The sequence below is a fragment of the Melanotaenia boesemani genome, chromosome 15, assembly GCF_017639745.1.
Source record: "Melanotaenia boesemani isolate fMelBoe1 chromosome 15, fMelBoe1.pri, whole genome shotgun sequence".
In the NCBI taxonomy this organism is placed as follows: domain Eukaryota; kingdom Metazoa; phylum Chordata; class Actinopteri; order Atheriniformes; family Melanotaeniidae; genus Melanotaenia; species Melanotaenia boesemani.
This window is the reverse complement of record NC_055696.1, coordinates 26,923,086-26,943,967: the sequence shown is the minus strand read 5'-3', so window position 1 is coordinate 26,943,967 and position 20,882 is coordinate 26,923,086. Positions and strand designations below refer to the sequence as shown.

Below are 20,882 nucleotides of genomic sequence, written 5' to 3'. Positions count from 1 at the left end.
AAAATATGTTCCAAATCATTATTCAAACTATAGCTCTCAAGCACCCCCTAAAATGGCTTTTTTTTAACAATGTGCTGACGTTTCACACAACATGCGTGCAACCCTGTTACCAAAACCTATTTAGCATGGCAGAAGAAGAAATACAGTCAGTCACATGACACAGAAGAAATGACTCATCACAATTTGTGCTAACAGCATGGGCAGAACAAAGGGTTCTCTTCAACTTTTTCATATTTTCGCAATCATTGCAGCCTTGACTGAGTGTGTCACTCTAATGCAACCCCATTACTCATATTGTAAAACTGACACATACTGATTTAGTTTTATTCTTTATTATTTAATATAACTAACTCTGTCCTCAGTGTTAACAATAACATTACATTTTCAACCCTGTTTAATTACAGTAACAGGGTTTCATCTAATTCAGTTCATTCAGAAGGGGCAATCCATTATCTAAAGCAAGATTAAATGTGTGTATAATTTAACATGATATGCTTGTTGCTCTCCAGGACTTAAATTTTCAAGAAGGGGTTTACAAGAGGTACCTGGAACTTTTTACAGGCTAGCCTATGCAAATATATATGTGTGTATACACACACACACACACATATATATATATGCACTTTTGCATTTATAACTGCATTTATAACAGGGTAAGCATGATGCACACCACATAAAACATCTCATAAAAAGTACTTAAATACTTAAATAGTTAATTTTTCAAATGTTTCTGTTCCAGTATTGTCCTCCAATTCTGGAATGACCCAGCCTTTTTCTAAATAGTGGGGCTTACCTCAAGTCTGCATAATTGAAACACTAAATGCAGCAAGGACTGCTGCTTCAGCAGTTTCATATTAACAACTAAGCACCACAAACATTATACCACAAAAATGTAGGCTAATGTCAGTGCCTCACAAAAAGTTGCATATCTTAGCTAATTAGCTTGCTAGCATCAACAATGATATGTTGTTAGCTAGTTAGCATACTAGCCTCAACACTGACATGTTGTAAACTAATTAGCTTACTAGCATTGACACTGTTAATTAGTTAGTTAGCTTATTAGCATCGACACTGTTGTTAGCTATTTAGCTTGTTGACTGCATGTACTCTTCTGGTTAAACTTTGATGGTTCCTGCTAAAATGGTGATGATGGTATTTGAGAAGTGTGCAGTATTCCACCCACATAGCAAGGCAACTATCCAGTTACTCATTGCACACACCATACTTACTCAAAATGGTAGTGCTGTTGAATGAACATAGTGGAATACCTCAAATACTTTGTATTTTAATAACCATTTACTCCAGTCTACCATGTGTGCTTTGTGAATGTGCAGACTTTCCTAAAACAAGGTGTGTTAACTTTACAAGGAGACTTAAGACACGTAATCCACTGTGATATAGACGTTTGGCCTTTTCAGCCAGTACACACCATGGATTGAAATGCTGTTTACATTTAGTATTGTTTTTCATGTTCAGTATATGTAGGAGGAACATTTTTTCTAGCGGCTTTCAGCTATATAGTACAACACCCTAACTTATCTCAATAACCCAGATCTGTTCACTTCAGTCACAGAAACGGTATTTAAAGCCTTACTAATAAAACTGACAAGAAAATAAGTTTCCTCACTATGCTGTAATTTCTGCTGAAGGTCAGATGTTTCAGAAAGAGGGTAAATGGAATAAAATAAAACTTATTCATTGTAATTAAATTTGAAAATAAAACTGAGTAAAAAAATAAAACAAAATAAGAAATAAAGTGAATTAAAATTAAAGAAAATCAACATGAACTACAAAACAGAATAAAGTGAAATAGAAAAAAGCTTGAGCAATTAAAATTAAGTGAAATAAAATAAGGTAAAATACAATAAAATAATGTCCAATAAAATAAAAGATAAAATAAAATGTAGACATAAAATAAGGTGAAATAAAAAATATAGAAATTAAAATGAAGCTAAATAAAAACTTAAGTAAAAAAAAGATAATAATAATAAAAAAGATAAAGAAAATTAAAACTAAGCTTTAAAATAAAATAGAATACAAGTTGAAACTTTGTAGATATTTTTCTTTTTGTTCAGTTTCGGTTTGACACCCCTCAGACTTTGATGCTGTTATTTTTGGTTGTTTAATAAATGCTAATCATAGACACCATAAAGCAACACTTCACACACATATTTGAAATGAAACAACACTTTTCTCAAATTTTCTGTCATTTTCTTTTTCTTTTTGTGTCAGCAAACATATTAACAGGGTTAATAATGATGCAATAAGAAATACAACATTTAAAGTTACATTTATAAAACAGATTACTGCAGCTGGATACCTCATCCTTTTTAAGTAGTTTGTGTTGAAACATTACACAATGTGTGGTGTAAAAAGAAACAGTAAGTAAAATCACAAACATTCATCATTCATTATGCCTTGAAATGAAACGAAGTCCGTTTTCAGTCCTTGCAGGATTGTGTCATGATTAATCTGACAATAGAAGCCACAGTGTGCTCGGTGCAGTCTTTTGGCTGTGAGTCTCATCTGTCCAACCATAGAAGTGAAGTGCACACATCTGGCGGATAAAAAACATTAACAGGACAATGACTCAGCACAGACGTTATAGATGGATGGTGGAAAGTGCTCTGAGCTGCATAATCAATCAAAACAACAGAAACAGTTTTTTTTTTTTTTTTTTTTTTGGTCCTGCCTGCGGAATGGACAGAGAGCTTTAGTAACTTCAGTATTTCATCCAAACTGCATGATTTCAGTGTGTGTGATGCATTTTTTCCTGGTACACAGAACCACAATTATTTAGAATAATAACTTTAATCTCCATCTGTACTGTTTTTCTCCTGAAATAAATGAAAACAGGTGGAATGTGGAGTATCTGAGATTGTTTTCCAGTGATCTAAGTTCAGGTTGTTTTCTGATTGTGTTGTAATGCTACATTCATGTGCCTTGAGGAAGTTTAAATTGCAGGACATTTAAGCTGTCTGTCCACCAGCACTACATTTATACAGAACTTTTAAATAACAAAAACCTCTAAAAATACAACTGGGGACAGAACGACGTTTAATGTGATAAAAATTTGACTTTTGGCCACATAAACTATGTTTTAATATGATTACAAAGTGCTGTTAAGAGCAATTGTGAAATTTCCTTTTCTTCTTCTTTTTATCTACAAGATTCAACTGTTTGTTTCAATGAAAAAAAAAATTCAAACTGTGATTAAGAGGGTTAAAATATCAGGATTTCTTTTCTGTTAAATGGCATTTTTTTGTGCCTGCAAAGAAGTTAAAGCTTAATGGAAATCAGCATCATTAAGATCTGTTAAGCTATTTTAAAGGGTCTGGTTTCAACCTGCTGCCGCTGCATAAAAAAAGGGGTGATTTATAATAAATTACTGTTTAACTTGTGGAAGTTTTTCTGGTCTTTCTGTTGTTTCTGGTGTTAATGCAGCATAATTTAACATCTGTACAGAACTACACATTAAATCTACACCTTTCTAATTCATCCATTAGTCCATTTTTTGGCAGGATTTTGCTAAATCTACAGGGGCCGACTTTGACTAATTATGGTGGAGGATGAACAGGAACACCTACACAGAGCATTGCAGTGTGTTTATGCCGACAACATATGCCAGATTCCTTGAAAAAGACAAAAACAAAAATACAATTTTACAGAAAATAAATGTAAAAATGTCTAACGCTGCATTTCTTTTTCTTTCTTTTATCTGATCTTCTGCTCTTTGAACCGAGTAACCCTAACCCTGCATTATGATGGTGTTCAGCAAACAATTTTTTAGTATTTCTAATTATGTTTTTCCACAAACAAATAATTGTTCATTATCTTAAAGGTGTTTTTTATTTAAAAATTGTCCTTCTTCTCACACGGTGCTGACTTTAATGAGATTTCTTTGTTGACAAACAAAACCAAACAAAGGACTGACTCAGTAACCACAGGGGGTGGCATTCTTGCTCAAAACCTCCCATTTCAACCAGTTCTTAAGGAATTATCTGACCACAGTGCCACAGTAAGCTTTTGTTTGCTTGTTGTAGTGAAAGAAAGATTTCTTTTCCTTGATGACCATCCTTGGGTCTTGGATAATTCTTGGATTCTTGGATCTGGTAGTCTGCAGAAGGTTGGGACCCTGAGCAACGTCCAGCCAGAAAAGGTTTAAAACTTTGACCTAAAGAAGTTGATATAAGAGATCTAAACATGATTTTGGAGTGACCTGGTTAGAACCCAGACCCCCCGTAAGGCCGCAGACGGCAAAAAGTCCTCCAATCTCAAACACCTACAGATCGTTGTCAAAGATGAGTGGTTCGAATTCCCAGTGGAGTAAAGCAGAAAGCTTGTGAGCTGTTCTAATAATTCTGTGATAATCTCAGTTTTAATAAAAATGTAAAGAAGCAAAAACGGAGCAAATTTACCGTGAGGGTCTCACCAACCAGAAAAACCAGCTGATCAACTAAAAATTCCTTAGAAGTCAGATTTTGGCAGTTTCACTTTAAATTTCCTTAAAACAAAAACATTTTCTTTCCTTTTGTAAGACATCTTATCCACTCAGGATGAATCACTGCAACAAAATATATTATATTAGTTACTGAGCTAGAGACACTGTAGGGTATTTGCCCTCCTGCAAACAGAAAATGGAAAAAAGCTTTTTGGAGATTTTTGTGGATAACAGTTGGCTACTCTGCACTTATATTGTTGTGTCTTGAAGCATCTACATGAGGTTTATTTCTTTATGAAGACCTCACTGCTGTACATCTGTTTGATATCAAAAACCCTCCCCCTTTTCAACTTTATATATCCAGTGTTTCAGATAATTTATGCAGTTGATTATAGCAGAAAGTGTCCATGATCTTTCCCCTCAGTGCCTTCTGGCTGGAAGAATCCTGACCCCGACTGTATCATCTTCCACTGATGCACTCCTGAAGCAGGAGGTCATTAACCCTTTGTGACACCAGTGTCAAAAGATGGAGGATGTGCCAGAAGGAAGTGATCTTGCAGTAATGCAAAATGTGTCTCAGTAAACTGAGAGCAGGAAGTGGTCATCACTGGATCCCATCTGAAACACAGCAGACACATCATGTTTGAGACTGAAGTTAAAAAAAGGGTTCAACATGGATGAAAATCAGAGCTGAAACACACCGTTGTTATCTTCTGAATCCGTAGCTGCGTTGCTGTGCATCTGCTGCAGTTTGTTGTACTTCATCTCCACTTCCTGGAAGCACGTCAACAGTGTTACTTAGTTCATTTCTTGCCATAATGAGATTTTGTAGGATTTTCTTCATGCAAGCCAAGCTTCCAGCCATTTTCTTTGTTTTCTTATTTTGTCTGCATCCTCTAAGGCGCTGTCAATCACCTAACTCAGCTATTTTGGTTTTGCCTTCCTGTGTATGACCCTCCAGTTGGGAATAAACATTGTTTTGGACTTTATCTGTAAAATGTCCTGCATGTTATTTATTTATTTATTTGGACGGGACAATGCAAGTTAAATTCATTCTGGAAATTATACCAAAACTTGTTCCAAGGTCAAAAAGTATGGAGAGAAGAAAGACTCCATCCATCCATCCATCCATGATTAAAATCCAGAGGACCAAGTTTTTTTCATACATTTGTGTTACTGAGTCTCAAAATCCCACATGAACATGCTAGCTGATCCGAGCACAGGTATACTCGTGTCTGTGCACATCAGGCAATGCATTCACAGAAATGATCCCATCTGTGAGGCCGTAGGTAAAAGGTCTGTGTGCAAAGCATGAATGTTTGTGCATTTTGAAATATGAGCATGTTTAACTCATAAGAGCCAAACGTAACATATTTAATACAGTTTCTGAGACATTTTCCATCACTTTATGGCATAAACTTGGCTAAGAATCCTGTTGAAAAGAATCTGATACTTATCTCCTGCCACCTAATTGATACCAGGAAGCAGAAATGTATTTGTTACATTTTGTTAAAATAAAAAAAGATAAATTAAGATTAAATAAAGACCTCATATATTCACAAATTGGACTTTTCTTACCATTTTTTCATGGTTCAGGCCTTAAAGAGTTAAAGTTATTTCATGTGCAGTTGCTAACAGTTAAGTTTTAGAAAACGTGCAGACAAATGCTGAGATACTGGAGCTGTGAAGTCCTGACATGTAGTCCTTGTCCTGATGTTCAACGAGCAAAAACATGTGCAGTAACAAACCAGTCATGCTTTAGGGCTGGGCGATATGGCCTAAAAATAAAATCTCCGATTTTTTATAACCAAATCCGATTTCCGATTTTAATCAGTTTTTTTCTTTTCTTTTACAAAACATAAATAAACTTATTAAAAACATGTATTTGTTTATATAGATGAATGCCAGCAAAAATAAAGCATATAATGTCATAGCTTTTCCACCATATTAACGACTTCATATCTTACATAGAAATATGCGACACAATGCATCTGTGATCTCTTTCCATCTGGATCCTTATCATACTGGATCCACTGCAGAAATAATTCCCCTGATGGAGGTTGTCTCTTAACTAGGGTTTGTGGGTTAAGCTGACTTCTGCATCTTGATGAGAGCAGCATTTCTCACTGCAGTTATACGCACAGCTAAATCCCAGGCGTGAGTAAAGGGTCACTTCACTGAAAATCTGTCAGACAAACACCGTTCTGGTGTGGAGGGAGGGCTAAGTCTGCTGCTAGCTAACTGTAGAAAAAAAAATCCCGATTTTCATAAAAATAAATCTCCAGAAATGGAAAATTCGATTTATCGATTTTATCGACTAATCGCTCAGCCCTATCATGCTTAGACCACAAATATTACTGAAGCTGGTGTGAAAACAGAACACATGTTCATCTCGCGGAGATCTACAAGCATTTGAGCAAGCGACATTCTGCCTTATATTTAACATCACAAGACAGACGACCTGAAGCTGAGATTGCCCACCGCAGCTTTCTGAAAGTGTGTGTTGTTAGGAGAGAGCTTTGAGTGCACCCTCAGCAGTACCTTCAGGTACTGCAGGTCAGCCTGCAGGAGGCGCAGGTGGGTCATCAGCTGCCTACTGAGGTTAGGACCGCCGCTCCCTGCCTGCGAGGAGGAAGACAGCAGTTTCCTCATGTCGATTCCCACATCGTAGTCAGTGGTACTCTGGTCAGGGGCCCCTCCGAAATCCAAAACTACAAATCCACCTGATTGGAGAAGAAAAATAGGTGAGTTAGTGATAACAATATTGGATCAAAATATCGTCTCAGTGTAGCTCTGCCTTGCCGTTACGTTCAGCCATCTCTGGCCCTGTGAGTGCAGGAGAGTGTCGGGGGTCGTCTTTTTCTGAGATCTCAGATGGCCGGCTCTCATCATAAGCAGCAGACAGTCCCTCAGGGCTCCCGGGGACACCGCTCTGCTTATTCTCCGTTGCCGCCTCCTCAGACTCTCTGCTCATCATGTGAGTGAAAAGAGCCTGTTTCAGCATCGCCACTGGAACAGAAAAAGAAAGGAGTTATTCACTTGCAAACAAAATTACCAAACAAGTGTTTACAAGCAGTTAAACAACAACTTCCATGATTCAACAACCTCAGAGAAAAAACACGAAAGCTTACACGTCTGAAGAGCCTCTTCAGCTTTGGATAGTGGGATGTCAAAGACAGCATGATCCTCATCTTTAAGTGCAATGCCCTGACGAGATCCTTCCTGCAGCAGTCTGTCTGCCAGCTGCCCATCCAAGAAGGCCTCTAGTTCTGCTTCATCCACCTCCTCCTCCTCGTCTTCCACTCGCCTGCCAGCAACAGCCAGCTCCTCTTCCTCGTCCTCTGATTTCAACCCATCGAAGGGGTTGATAGGAGGCGGAAGATCAGGAGACGAGAAAGCATCTTTATCTGGAACAAAAAGAGATTTTAAACTAAAAGATGGTGTTGGTAAAGATTCCCAGTTATCCAGGTCATGGTGATCATACATGTGACTTTAAAGGCCTCCAAGTGTTCTTCTAGCACTTAGACGTTTGAGGTAGCTGGAACCAAAGAAGCCTTTCAGCTGAGAGGTGAAACATCTTCAAACAACAAGAAAAAGTCTTTATTTGAGATTTATTACAGACACAGTTGTTAATGAATTAAAAGAGCTTCTGGATTTTGTGTACAATAATTATAATCATTAAATTCAAATTTAAAAACTGTTAAGAGTAACTAGATCACTACAATTCTTACTTTGTCCATTTACCCTAGAACTATAAATTCACCATCTACTTTATTAGATCCACCTGTTCAACAGCTTTTTACCACAGATATCTAATTAGCCAACACATGGCAGCATCTGGTCATGTAGACATGATGAGGATGACTTGATGAAGCTCAAACTGAGCATCAGAATGAGGAATAAAGGAGATTTAAGTGGTTGTTGGTCTGAGTATTTCACAAACTGCTGATCTACTGGGATTTTCCCACACAACCAACTCTAGGGTAATCAGTACAACCAAGGTCTGCAGAACAGCATCTCTGAACACACAACACGTCCAACCTTGAAGCAGATGGGCTACAGCAGCAGAAGACCACATCGGGTGCCTCCTGTCAGCTAAGAACAGGAAACTGAGGCTACAATTCACACACACTCACCAACACTGGACAATAGAAGATGGAGAAATGTTGCTGGTTTGATGAGTCTCCATTTCAGCTCCACATTCAGATGCTAGACTCAGAATTAGGTGGAAATATCATGAAAACATGGATCTATCCTGCTATCCTGCTTCAGGCTGCTGCTGGTTTAATGGTGTGGGGGGATATTTTTTGGCTCACTTTGGGCCCTTTAGTACCAACATGGCCTGGTTTAACCACCACAGCCTACCTGAGTATTGTTGCTGACCATGTCCATCCCTTTATGACCACAGTGTAGCATCTTCTGATGCTACTTCCAGCAGGATAATGCACCATGTCAAAATGCTCAGATCATCTCCACCTGGTTTCTAGAACATGACAATGAGTTCACTGGACTCCAACGGCCTCCACAGTCACCCGATCTCAGTCCAGTAGAGCAGCTTTGGGATGTGGTGGAACGGGTGATTCTCATCATGGATGCAGCTGACAAACCTGCAGCAGCTGTGTGATGCTGTCATGTCAATATGGAGCAAAACCTCTGAGTAAGGTTTCCAACCTTGTTCCATCTATCACACCAAGAATTAAAAAGGGGGTCCGACCTAGTACTAGAAAGTGGTCCTGGTGAAGAGGACAGTGAGTGCAAATTGTCTTTCACTCATACCTGGAGAATGAGTGCTTCCACCCGATGTCCCATTGGGCTCTGCAGTTGTTTTGGGCATCTCACAGTTAATGATCTCAATCGCGTCCCGCTCAGCTCTGAAACACATTCACACTGTAAACAATGAAAAACAACAACAACATCAGTGAGCTGAGAGGCAGCTTAAGTGGACTCACTCGGACTGAGTTGGAGGCGTGTCAGTGCTGTGAGGTTTGGCCTTCATGGCGTCGGCACACTGAGTGATCAGACATTGCCACCTGGATGAACAGAGGTGACACGCAATGGGGTGACATGGAAACAGATGACTCCAGCTTTGTTATGTTTTTGTTAAAAAAACCCACAACAAACTCACGTTCTCTGGTCAGAAACCGTCTGAGCCATCAGCTCATAGATCTGAGCTCCGTTCTCCGACATGGACAGAACAAAGAAAGACTTGTTATCTGTTGGGGAGACATTTTAAACAGGGGTTATGTTGCATGACAAACAAAATACAGCAAAATTACATATCAAGTACATAAAGACATTAATTATACTTACTGTATGTTAACATTAAGGGAGCACTGCACCGAACTTGTCGATAGCTGCTTTGTAAGGTTGAACTTAGCATGCTAAATGCTAACAGTGACAATGCTAACATCGATAGTTTAGCTACAGCACTGTGGAAATGTGTTGAGCCCACACTTCTTTAAGTTTGCCTTCAAGGTGCCAGACATTACTAAAATCTTTGTATGTGGTCTCAACAGTTCTCCAACTTTCTAAAGGTTTTTCAAAGCTTATTTTGTACATTTTCTGCTTTTTCCTTCATTTTCAGTCTAGTCCTGGTACCTGACCATGTTCAGAGGAATGTATTTTTCTTTCTTAAGCCACCTAACAGTGGACTATGAACTATTCAAGTACAAAGAAAAGCTCCTAACTCAAGGATGGACCAGTGCTGTGTTGACACATAACAGACAACTTAGCAAAAACCAGTTTAAACTGGATCTTTTGACTTGTTATTAGCAGCCTGTCACAAAGACACATAATTTGTTCTTATTTCTATATTTACATCTATAAAATGCCAAAAATCACTAAAAATGACACTTTAACATATAGAAAATAGAATTTTAACAGAAAGAGACCTGAGACCTGAACCAGGACCTGAGAGATCCATCTACTGTTGGCGAAAGCCTCATCAGAAATGGTCTCCATGGAAACGTGACGGTCAAGAAGCCATTCTTAACAAAGTGAAATGGAGAAAAAGCTGAGCTATGTCACATGACACAAGAACTGGACTGAAGATCAGTGGCTACAGGCCTGACGGAGGGATGGATCCTCCCCAGAACCTGGATCTCAACATGCCTGCATGTTTAGATGAAACACTGAGCCTATTTCTAGTTCTCCTATTAATATGCAGTATAAAGAAATAAAGGGTGGTTCAAAACTTTCTCTAAAATCATAATCACAGCTGATTTGCCTGCAAATCTCAAATGAATGACTGACTGAGTCAAAGAACAAGCAAAACTAACAAAAAGTTGCTGATGAACCATTTAAAAAAATCTAGCACAAGAAGAAGTGAAGGTCCAGGCTGAAATTACTTGGCAGTGGCTGAAGGCCTTACCAGTTGCCACAGGACGGACCAGGACAGTGTTGAGCTTAATTATAGGGCTGAAGATGTGCTTAGTGTCGGCAACACTGGCCAAATTCTTGCCATGAAACTTAAGGATCAAACGCTCATCCTGTTTCTGCAGCAGAACCATGATATCCTCCAGGAGGAGTGTGTAGAGCTCTGAAAGGCAGGCAGAAATGTCAGTACAGCCTAACTTCTTCTTTCCAGACTTCCATCATTTTCCTCGCAGACACACATCTGTTTTAATTAATGTCAATTACAGAAACAAACTCATCAAATATTCAACTGTATTCTTTAAAGTTATTCTCATATTACTGATATGTGTGCATACCGATCGTCTTGTCTCTATTGACTTTCCAAGAGAGAGGTCCCTCATGCACCATCTTCCTCTTGGTCAGATCCAGATTCTGCATGAGAACAATCAGATTTTATGTAAATAAACCAAACAGCAAATGACTAAAACCTGTAAAATGACCATCACATGCATGCAACAATGACAGCATGTTGATAGAGTCTACATTCAGAGCATCAGCATCATGTTTCTTACCCTGAGCTCCAGGATCACAGGGTTCTCACTCTGTTTGAGAGAGGAGAAGTCTAACCTTCGCTGATATTCCTCCAGCCTCTGTTGAAACGTAACGCGACTCGTTTAATTCACAAAAAAACTCACAAACTGAAGACTAAAAATGATGAAACCTGATAATAAATGTGGTATATTTAGAAAATATTTTGTGTGCACCTGTTTGTTTTCAGCCTCTTTTACAGCCTGGTTGACATGGTTGAGGATCTTTTTACAACACTCTGCAGCTTTCTTCACTTTTTCCCTCTCCTCACCATCTTCTGCTCAAAGAAAAGCATCACAACATAATCTTAGGCCCATAGAAAACATCTTAGCTATGGCCCTGCATCAAATACACCTCTGCCTCCTGCTCCGTGGCTGCACATGGTGGTGTTTCACAGACATGTAGGAAACTGCCTGTCTGCAACCGAGCAGATAGTTCAGGAGGAAGAGCAGGTGTCCACCAACTGGAAATTCGGTAAATCAATTCCAGGATTCTGCTGACCCCATGCCAAAGTGTCCTTGGGCAAGACATTGAACCTCATGTTGCCTCCCAATGTGTCCAGGGTATAAATGTGTGTGTGAATGGGTGGATGTGACACGTAGTGTAAAGCGCATTGAGTAACATGAGTCAACATGACTGGAAAAGTGCTGTATAAGTATGCTCCATTTACCATTCTGTCAATACAATACAGTAAAAATGGGCAGATTTCAGTCGCAAATGGTGATTAATCATGATTAATCAATCTGTAAGCTGTGATTAATCTGATTAAATTTAATGATTTAATAATTTGACAGCCCTATTTTTAAACATATCAAAATACAAAGATGATCTTCTAAATAATCTAGTTTTCCTCAGAACTGAGAGATGTGTGCAAAAACACTAGATTTGGATATCTGTGAGACTCAGCACAATGACTGTGTTCTTCAGCTCTCCTAAAAGGGACGGCTGATGTCTGTCTTTTACTGGAATCAAATTTATTTTTTGTGGTTATTTTGAGAAATCTTTCCATTTAAACCTACATATGGTTTTCATTTTTATTTGCTGACTCCATGTACATCCGGGGGGTTTTCACCTACAGTTCTGAGCATGTCCCAACATCACCCTGACAAGACCTCTTGCCACTTCTTTCCCTCCACAAGTAAAACTTTGGAGAACCGCCACTGCCTGCACTTCGACGGCTACCTGTGTATTTAGCAATATTTTCCAGCAGAAGCGGGTACTTTGTCACTCTCTGCATTTCTACGGGAATGATGTCTTTAAGCTGCAGCCTGCGGCACAAACGGTTGCTCTCAGCTTCCTGAGAAGAACAATGAAGAGAAAAATGTGACATGAAAATCAACAGCTCTGTAAGATCTGAAACTATACTGATCCTGATATTAAATAAAACCAGAGCAGAAAAATGAAGTGGTATTTTGCTGACCTGCATGAACAAGTTGAACCTCTGGTCTTTCTTCTGCCTGGTCTTGATGAGCTCCAGTGCAGATGGCTGGTTGCTACAGAAAGTTCCCACTGCTCTTTTTATCTTCTCCTCTTCCTCCCAGCTGAACTGCAATAAGCATGCATACAAAGCAGATGTATGTTTGAGGCATTTCATGCGGACTCAATCTCATCATTTTGTTTGTACCAAACATCATGTTAATATTTTTAATTGGTGCCCTAGACGTTCATTTAGTCTGTTAAAAGTTAAAATGTGGCCATGAAATGCTAATCAAACTTCGAACTTTTGGTTTTTCAGTCTTCTCTCTCAGACGTCTGACCGTACTGGTGTGGCAGACCTGTGTTTCTAGAGAAGTAAAACCCTCTGCAGTTCAGTGTTTCCTGTGAACGCAGCATTAGTGGGAACATCTCTAATCTGCCTTGTGCATCAGTGAAACCAGTCTTACCCATGCCAAGAGGTCATCTCCGATCTGACCGATCACTGATGTCTCACTCCGCTTCCTGATTGCTGTCATTTGTTCCGTTACAGAAACTGTGGAGCACAAGAAAGCTCTTCATGTCCTATTGCATGCAAACAGCACATGCATTGGCATGAAATAACTGATGTTAAAACAAAACTTCTAGACCTTTCTGTTGGGAAGGTTTTTCTAAACCACTTTGTCCTGTCCCTGAACAAGGCTGCTTTCTGTCACTGTGGCATCGCTTTTATTCCACCAGTCACAGATCATGTGATAGGGCCGCTGTTTCTGACTTACAGTAAATGTCTGTAAAAGCTCTTTAAACATAACCCTGAAGTGTATAAGAGTAGGGATGGGTGAAAAGAAACTTTTAAACTTCCTGTCAAATGTCTGGAGCTTGATTTTATGTGTGCAGGCATGAAATGTTTCTAACTTTTCACACAGGTGTAACATAAAATTCCTAAGAGCTGTTTTTGTTAATTAATTAACATGATGCTGAGCAACCCAAAAGGCAGAACATAAGAAAGCGGAAGTGCAGTGCCCGGTCTTGTCCGGTGGCGTGCATGTAACAGACTGAGTGTGAAATCTGGCTGGTGTCGTGTTGAAATAAGCACCCCTGCTGTGAAAAGCACCCTTCCAGTCAGAAATAGGAAGGGGTGCATACTGTATTCTGGCAGAGGGTATTGCCAGAATATGCACCCCTGGTAATTCTGTCCCTGCTGGGTTCAGCACTATTTGAAAGAAATTCAGAACATAATAATTGACTTCTGTTTCCAGTCAGAATTAGTAAACAATATCACTTGCCCTGGCTTCTAACATGTAGGTTACATTCCATCTAAACATTACTGTCATTAATCTAATACCATTTAATCTAGTTTTTTTCTTTTGTTAATCTGAACAGGCTGGCAGCGGTTGTCAATATGAAGTGCTCTTTTAATCGTGGTGGAGATCAAAAGTCTGTTGCTTTTTTTTGACATTCTGTCAGTTTAGTAATGAGTACAAGGTCTTAGGGGGGCTTTTCATGGCAGGGTGTACTTATTTTAGGACAACACCAGCACCCTCTGCAAAAAGCTAGCATGTGGAAGTACTTCAATAGGAAGTGAACTACAGTGCAAAGGGCATTTTAGGTAAACGCAACCAAAAGAAGCGCACATGTCAGATGATAGGTGGCTTTGGCCAGGAGAAATGTCTCGCAGTCAGACGTGGAAGAACACAGTAAAAGTTCTGATTAAACTATGATCAACCCAAGATCGCTCTGATGCAGCTCCACGTTTTACACTGATGGAAGAAGAAGAAGTTGTCCTGCATTAACCAGTAAATAAGCAAGTTTTCTTCCTCATTGTTTGTTACGACAAATATGAGAAACCACACGTGTAGCAGCAGTCAATTAGTGACACAGGAAAAAAAGCATCAATAATCGTTTTATAATCACATCACAAACATCTGAATCGTAATCAGGTTGAATCATGATGTGCCTAAAAATTCCCACCTGTAGTCCGTATAAAACCTGCACCCCTGTACAAATAACAGATAATAGAAGTGAGGGCACAACTGACACCAGAAGAAGTGAGACATAAACAAAGATGTCCTCTGTCAGCATCCTTCCCATGGTGCTGTCATGCACCTGTATTAAAATTTTTGTGTTGTAAACACAGACAGCCACATTGCCATTATTTGCCACATTGAACTCCCCCAACAATCACTGAAGTAGTTTAGAGAATGGCAGCCATCACAATACAAAGTTTTTGTATCAATCACTATTTTGCTCCAAATTACAAGGAAAACAGGTCTATTTTCATAGCATCATGTTAACTCCAAGTAAAGCTTGCTTTGCAGACACTCGCTGTAATTGTGTACATTTTCACTCATCTGTCTGTAACCTGAAGGCTGTTAACACGTGAGGATGATACCATGAAGCTGAATGATTTCCTCCAGGTTAATGAAGATGTGTTTGATGTCTTCTGGTGGAAGAATGCCATCTTTGTTCAGCCTCTGGCAGAAAACACAGTCCAGCACCCTTAGCATGCGCAGGTGAGCACGCTCAGTGTAGAACAGCTCTACAGGACAGAGACATGAAAGCATCCAGGGCCGGAAAAAAAACTCTTAGAAATTCTGCAAATTCTGAGCTCCTGGCAACTCACCGTTGATGACTTCCTGACGTTTGATTTCCTTTGGCGTTAAACTGGCCAGAACACCCCGACTGACCAGTCGCTGCCAGTTCAGAGGGTCTTCCTCACTCTCTACCTCACCTCCCTGGTCATCTTCACTCTGGATGTCGGCTGAACTCGCCACACATTGCACCTCCATCCGACTGGAAACAGTCAGAAAAACATCGACACAGTCTGTTCAGCATCTTGTAAATTACTCTGATATATAGAAACTCAACAGTGACCATATCATCATACCATGCTACTTCCAGCAGGATAATGCACCATGTCACAAAGCTCAAATCATCTCCACCATCTAGAACATGACAATGAGTTCACTGGACTCCAATGGCCTCCACAGTCACCAGATCTCAGTTCAAGCAGCTTTGGGATGTGGTGGAACGGGAGATTCTCATCATGGATGCAGCCGACAAACCTGCAGCAACTGTGTGATGCTGTCACGTCAATTTGGAGCAAAACCTCTGAGTAAGGTTTCCACCACCTTGTTCCATCTATCACACCAAGAATGAAGGCAGTTCTGGAGGAAAAAGGGGTCCAACCCAGTACTAGAAGGTGGACCTGGTAAAGTGTTTATATATTATATATATTATATATTTCCAGGAATGTTTGCAAATTTTCATATGATTTATTAATCCTTCTGAATCTTTATTTTAGTTTCACTGCTGGCATGAACCTTCAGATGTAATAATATTTTCTAACTACCATGAACTTGATCAGTGAAGACTAAATTAAACATTTCTTTGTACTTTTGTCTGTTAATTAAAGGTTTATAAAAATGAACAAATTATTTAATTTAGCTTTTATCTGCTTAAAAAGATTTCAGGAGATGTTTGCATGAATGATATTTTTCTTTAAGTTTAAGTTAAGATATTTTTTATTATTAATTTACTACCAAATCATTAGTCTGCTATTATGCTCATCTTCAAAGTGAATATAAACAACCACAAAAGAACGAATAAGTTTTTTTTACTCATCCACAACCCAAAGAAAGAGAGCCGTGTTAATTCTACATGAATAATTCCTGCTGTGAACTTCCTGACGTTTACGCAATGTTTAATAAAACAGTTAAACTCTCTGTGATCCTGACTTGAAATGTGTTTATTTCTGATCCAGTAACTGCTGAACTCTTAACACCTGAAGGCCTCCTGATCTTCGTCTCGCTGCTCCAGGTTGGAGGGGCTGAAGTCAAACAGTGTGCTAGTTGGACTGGAGAGGCTGTCCTGGTGGTCTCCAGACGATAGACCATCGCTCAGTCTGGGCTGGACACAGAATGGAGAGAGATCTGTCGAGCAAAAGAGAAAATTTATTATTTTATTAAGCACAAAATAATCTGTTGGGTTAAAACAAAGCCCAGAGAAAACACACACTCCTCGGACTTCTTAAAAATTGCAGGGGAAAGGAATATCTTACTGGGGTCCGACTCTTGCCCACTAGTATCCGAGGCGAGGGTGGTGGGGGAGCTGTGAGGCAGGGAGGTGATAGAAGACACCGACTTGGTGCTGGTGTCCGATCCCTCGCTGGGGAGGTTGGCACGGCTCCGTCCAGAAGCAGAAGCAGCGGAGTCGGACAGCTCGGGGATGCCAAAGGTTGGTTGAGAAAGCTTCGGTGACCGCTGCTTGTTCAGCTCCACAGCTTTACCAACTGGACAAAACCACTTTAACTCACATGTGCACATGCATTGAGGAGTAATGCATGTAGAAAAATAACCAAAGAAAGCTATTCTCTCTCCTGCTGCAGCAAACCTGGCCTCACTGTGAATTGTATGTGTCTGTGTAAACAACACATTCAAAGTGTTGAACTGGTTCTCACCTGAGGTGGAGTCCACTCTGCTCAGACGTCGGGTAGGGCCGAGGATGTTGACAAAGCGAGGCTTTAAAACAAAAAACACTCTTTTAGGGAGCTTCAAACAGAATATGAGACAGTTCAAAATGACTGAAATTCACTGTTTTTCATCATGTTCACACTACTGTGTGCATAGTAAAAATGCAGAAGGGGATGCACCTTAATCTTGGGCAGGAAATTCCGTGCACGTTTATGTTCGAGACCACGATGCTCCTTCACTTTCACCCCGAGGTGCTTCATATAGGTCAGAATCACATACTGCATAGTTTGGCTGCACAAGAGACAGAAAAAAGTTTTTTATTCTACTTAATATCTAGAGCTTCTTGTGGTCCATGGTGAGGATTTCTCAATGACACAACAAAATCAGTTGGAAGAGTTTCAGTCAGGATTTAAAGCTTAGCACAGAGACAAACCAGACAAACAAGGTTATCAATATCTTCTTGCGGCCACAAATAAAGGCCTCCTACCTGTGCTGGTCCTGTTAGATCTTGTTATTGGGATTAGAATTGGATTAGGTTGGTTTAATTAATAAATATCTGACAGATTTCCTCACACATCGGAGTAGGTCATGGAGTTCCTCAGGCTTCTGTACTTGGATCAATACTTTTCAAGTTATACAGGCTTCCCTTAGGTAATATCATTAGATAGCATGGTATAAACTTTCATTGCTATGCGGATGATACTCAGATTTACTTTTCCATGAAGCCTGACAAAACCAATCAGCTTGTTAGATTACAAAGATGACCTGGATAACTCTTAATTTTCTCCTTCTGAATTGAGACAGACTGAGGTTTTTGTCTTTGGACCTGAAAACCTCAGAAAAACTGTATGTAATGACTCTAAATGGCATTAACTTGGCTTTCAGTACTACGGTGATGAACCTTGGAGTTATTTTGGACCAGGATTTGTTCTTTTGCATCTAAACTAGGGATGGGAAGATTAACCGATATGAATCGATACGCGGCCGTGCGCGTGCACGATGCGAGTGCATCGGTAGAGCAGCAGAGGATGAATGAAACTTTTGAAGCAAATCTAGATGCATCGGTTTTTGCGAGATGCATCGGTTTTTCTGAGATACGGCTTATTCTTTTAATACAGAATGTGTTTATTTATTAACAAGTGTTGTCAACCTGTTTTAGCGCATAATTTAAACGACCTACATAAAGTAGGCCTAAGCAACGGACTTGCGGATGTTTACACTACAACTCATGGGGGCTGCGCGGATGAAGCCAGTGATGCGCCCACAGGTAGTTGTCAGGAAGCGCGAATTAGCAAAACAAACATGTCGGACGCCAAGATCATTTATCCTCCACTTAGTTTCAAGTCCAAAGTTTGGGAACACTATGGATTTTACAAGAAAGAAGGACGACTTGACAAGACAGCTGCAATTTGTAAAATGTGCCGCGCATCTGTAAAATACACGGGCAGTACGACTAATCTGATATCTCACTTGAAGCGGCGCCACGGTGTTGTTGTGGAAGCGTCTGCCAGTGTCCCTGCATCCCCTTCCTCCAGCTCGGATCCCCCTGTAGCTACGAGCTCCAGAAGCGGTGAGAAAAGTATTGAAAATTTTTTCCATGCCCCGCTTGCCACCAGTTCCGCGCGCTCTATGGCAATAACTGATGCTATTGCATTGTTCATCTGCAAAGATATTCAACCTTATAGTGTCACGGAGAACGAAGGTTTTACTGCAAATACATATATATTTTAGTATATATTGCACTCATACATTGTTTTTCTTGGAAATACTTAAATATGTGCCATGTGTTTTAAAATGGCCTAAGTAGTATGTGCCATGTGTTTTAAAATGGCCTAAGTATGTGCCATGTGTTTTAAAATGGCCTAAGTAGTATGTGCCATGTGTTTTAAAATGGCCTAAGTAGTATGTGCCATGTGTTTTAAAATGGCCTAAGTAGTATGTGCCATGTGTTTTAAAATGGCCTAAGTAGTATGTGCCATGTGTTTTAAAATGGCCTAAGTATGTGCCATGTGTTTTAAAATGGCCTTACTGTAAACCAACACTCAAGCTCTGAGAGAAAAAACAGTTTGTAAAAATGTCTTGGCTTTACTTGGTTAATAAAAAATCAAACTAATTCATTGGCACTGCATCCTCTTTCACATTACTACATGAAATTGATCTATTTAAATAGTACTGAATTATTGCATCATATCGTGATATGGGTGTAAATCGTATCATACCGCATCGCAAAATGCCACACATGTATCGTTAATATATCGCATCGGATACTTAGTATCGAGATGCGTATTGGATCGGCATTATACCTTAGATGCCCAACCCTAATCTAAACAGGTATCAAGGGCCACCTTCTTTCACCTACGTAACATTCCCAAAATTTGGAACATTCTGAGGCAGAAAAACTAGTTCATACATAAAAATCTAGTTCATACTAGTTCATAAAACTAGTTCGTACATAAAAAACTAGTTCATACTAGTTCATAAAACTAGTTTGTACATAAAAAACTAGTTCATACATAAAAATCTAGTTCATACTAGTTCATAAAACTAGTTTGTACATAAAAAACTAGTTCATACATAAAAATCTAGTTCATACTAGTTCATAAAACTAGTTCGTACATAAAAATCTAGTTCATACTAGTTCATAAAACTAGTTTGTACATAAAAAACTAGTTCATACATAAAAATCTAGTTCATACTAGTTCATAAAACTAGTTCGTACATAAAAAACTAGTTCATACTAGTTCATAAAACTAGTTTGTACATAAAAAACTAGTTCATACATAAAAATCTAGTTCATACTAGTTCATAAAACTAGTTCGTACATAAAAAACTAGTTCATACTAGTTCTGAAAAGATTCCTCCTGATCCAAAATGTTGTAGGTTCTGATGAGAATTATCATCAGAGATAATATTTCTCCACTTTTATCTTCTCTTCATCGGCTTCCTGTTAAATCCAGAATAGAATTTATACTTCTCCTCGCATTTAAAGCTCTTAGTGACCAAGCTCCACTGCATCTTAAAGATCTTTGAGTTCCAGATTTTCCCATCAGAGCAAAAGACAGAAAAAAGGAAAATAATGATGAGAAATTAAAAGAAAAGTATAAAAAGGGAAGACAAGACAGAGCCACAGTAGATAGAAGGCAACGACCCTTCACGCCAACCTAACACCAGACAACAAACTGCTACACCTGTACAGAAACACAACAGAGAATTTCCTACAGATTTACAGGTAAACAAAGCTGACAATCATCGGGGGTTCCTAAAAAAATAACCAAGACGGCAACAACAAAAAATAAATTAACAGAAAAATACAAAAACCAAACATGTATCACAACAACAACCAAAGTACCAGAAACACACAAAAAAAACTAAACACAAGCAGCTCTTAGTGTATAAACCCACTGAACAACTCAGTGACTGTCAGCCTGCAGAGGATGAGGAATGAGGAGTGAGCATAGAAGCATGTGATCATGCAAATATGACCACGCCTCTATGGAGGCTAGAGGCAGACTAGGGTGGCCCAGAAACCCAGGTGCTCAGCAGCGATCCTGGAACACAAACCCCAGCCAACCCACCACCAAAACCACCCTGAATCCACCCACAGGGCAGCAGAG

The 20,882-nt window shown here is 39.3% G+C and overlaps 1 protein-coding gene across 1 annotated transcript in view; it reads right to left on the bottom strand.

The window, feature by feature from the left end:
• Window positions 1–2,636: 2,636 nt before the first annotated feature.
• Window positions 2,637–20,882, bottom strand: part of LOC121654196 (rho guanine nucleotide exchange factor 12-like) — a 67,698-nt gene continuing 49,452 nt past the window's right edge. The window contains exons 16-36 of the mRNA XM_042008213.1: window positions 17,448–17,559; window positions 17,256–17,316; window positions 16,857–17,087; window positions 16,581–16,728; window positions 15,420–15,589; window positions 15,189–15,335; window positions 13,267–13,352; window positions 12,804–12,929; window positions 12,566–12,680; window positions 11,560–11,660; window positions 11,368–11,445; window positions 11,152–11,227; window positions 10,812–10,979; window positions 9,567–9,654; window positions 9,391–9,471; window positions 9,218–9,312; window positions 7,573–7,848; window positions 7,244–7,450; window positions 6,983–7,164; window positions 5,143–5,215; window positions 2,637–5,059 (exon numbers count right to left, since the gene is read on the bottom strand). Of these exons, the coding sequence (XP_041864147.1) occupies window positions 5,046–5,059; window positions 5,143–5,215; window positions 6,983–7,164; window positions 7,244–7,450; window positions 7,573–7,848; window positions 9,218–9,312; window positions 9,391–9,471; window positions 9,567–9,654; window positions 10,812–10,979; window positions 11,152–11,227; window positions 11,368–11,445; window positions 11,560–11,660; window positions 12,566–12,680; window positions 12,804–12,929; window positions 13,267–13,352; window positions 15,189–15,335; window positions 15,420–15,589; window positions 16,581–16,728; window positions 16,857–17,087; window positions 17,256–17,316; window positions 17,448–17,559 (2,635 nt within the window). The 3' untranslated portion in view covers window positions 2,637–5,045. The remainder of the gene's footprint in view (window positions 5,060–5,142; window positions 5,216–6,982; window positions 7,165–7,243; window positions 7,451–7,572; window positions 7,849–9,217; window positions 9,313–9,390; window positions 9,472–9,566; window positions 9,655–10,811; window positions 10,980–11,151; window positions 11,228–11,367; window positions 11,446–11,559; window positions 11,661–12,565; window positions 12,681–12,803; window positions 12,930–13,266; window positions 13,353–15,188; window positions 15,336–15,419; window positions 15,590–16,580; window positions 16,729–16,856; window positions 17,088–17,255; window positions 17,317–17,447; window positions 17,560–20,882) is intronic.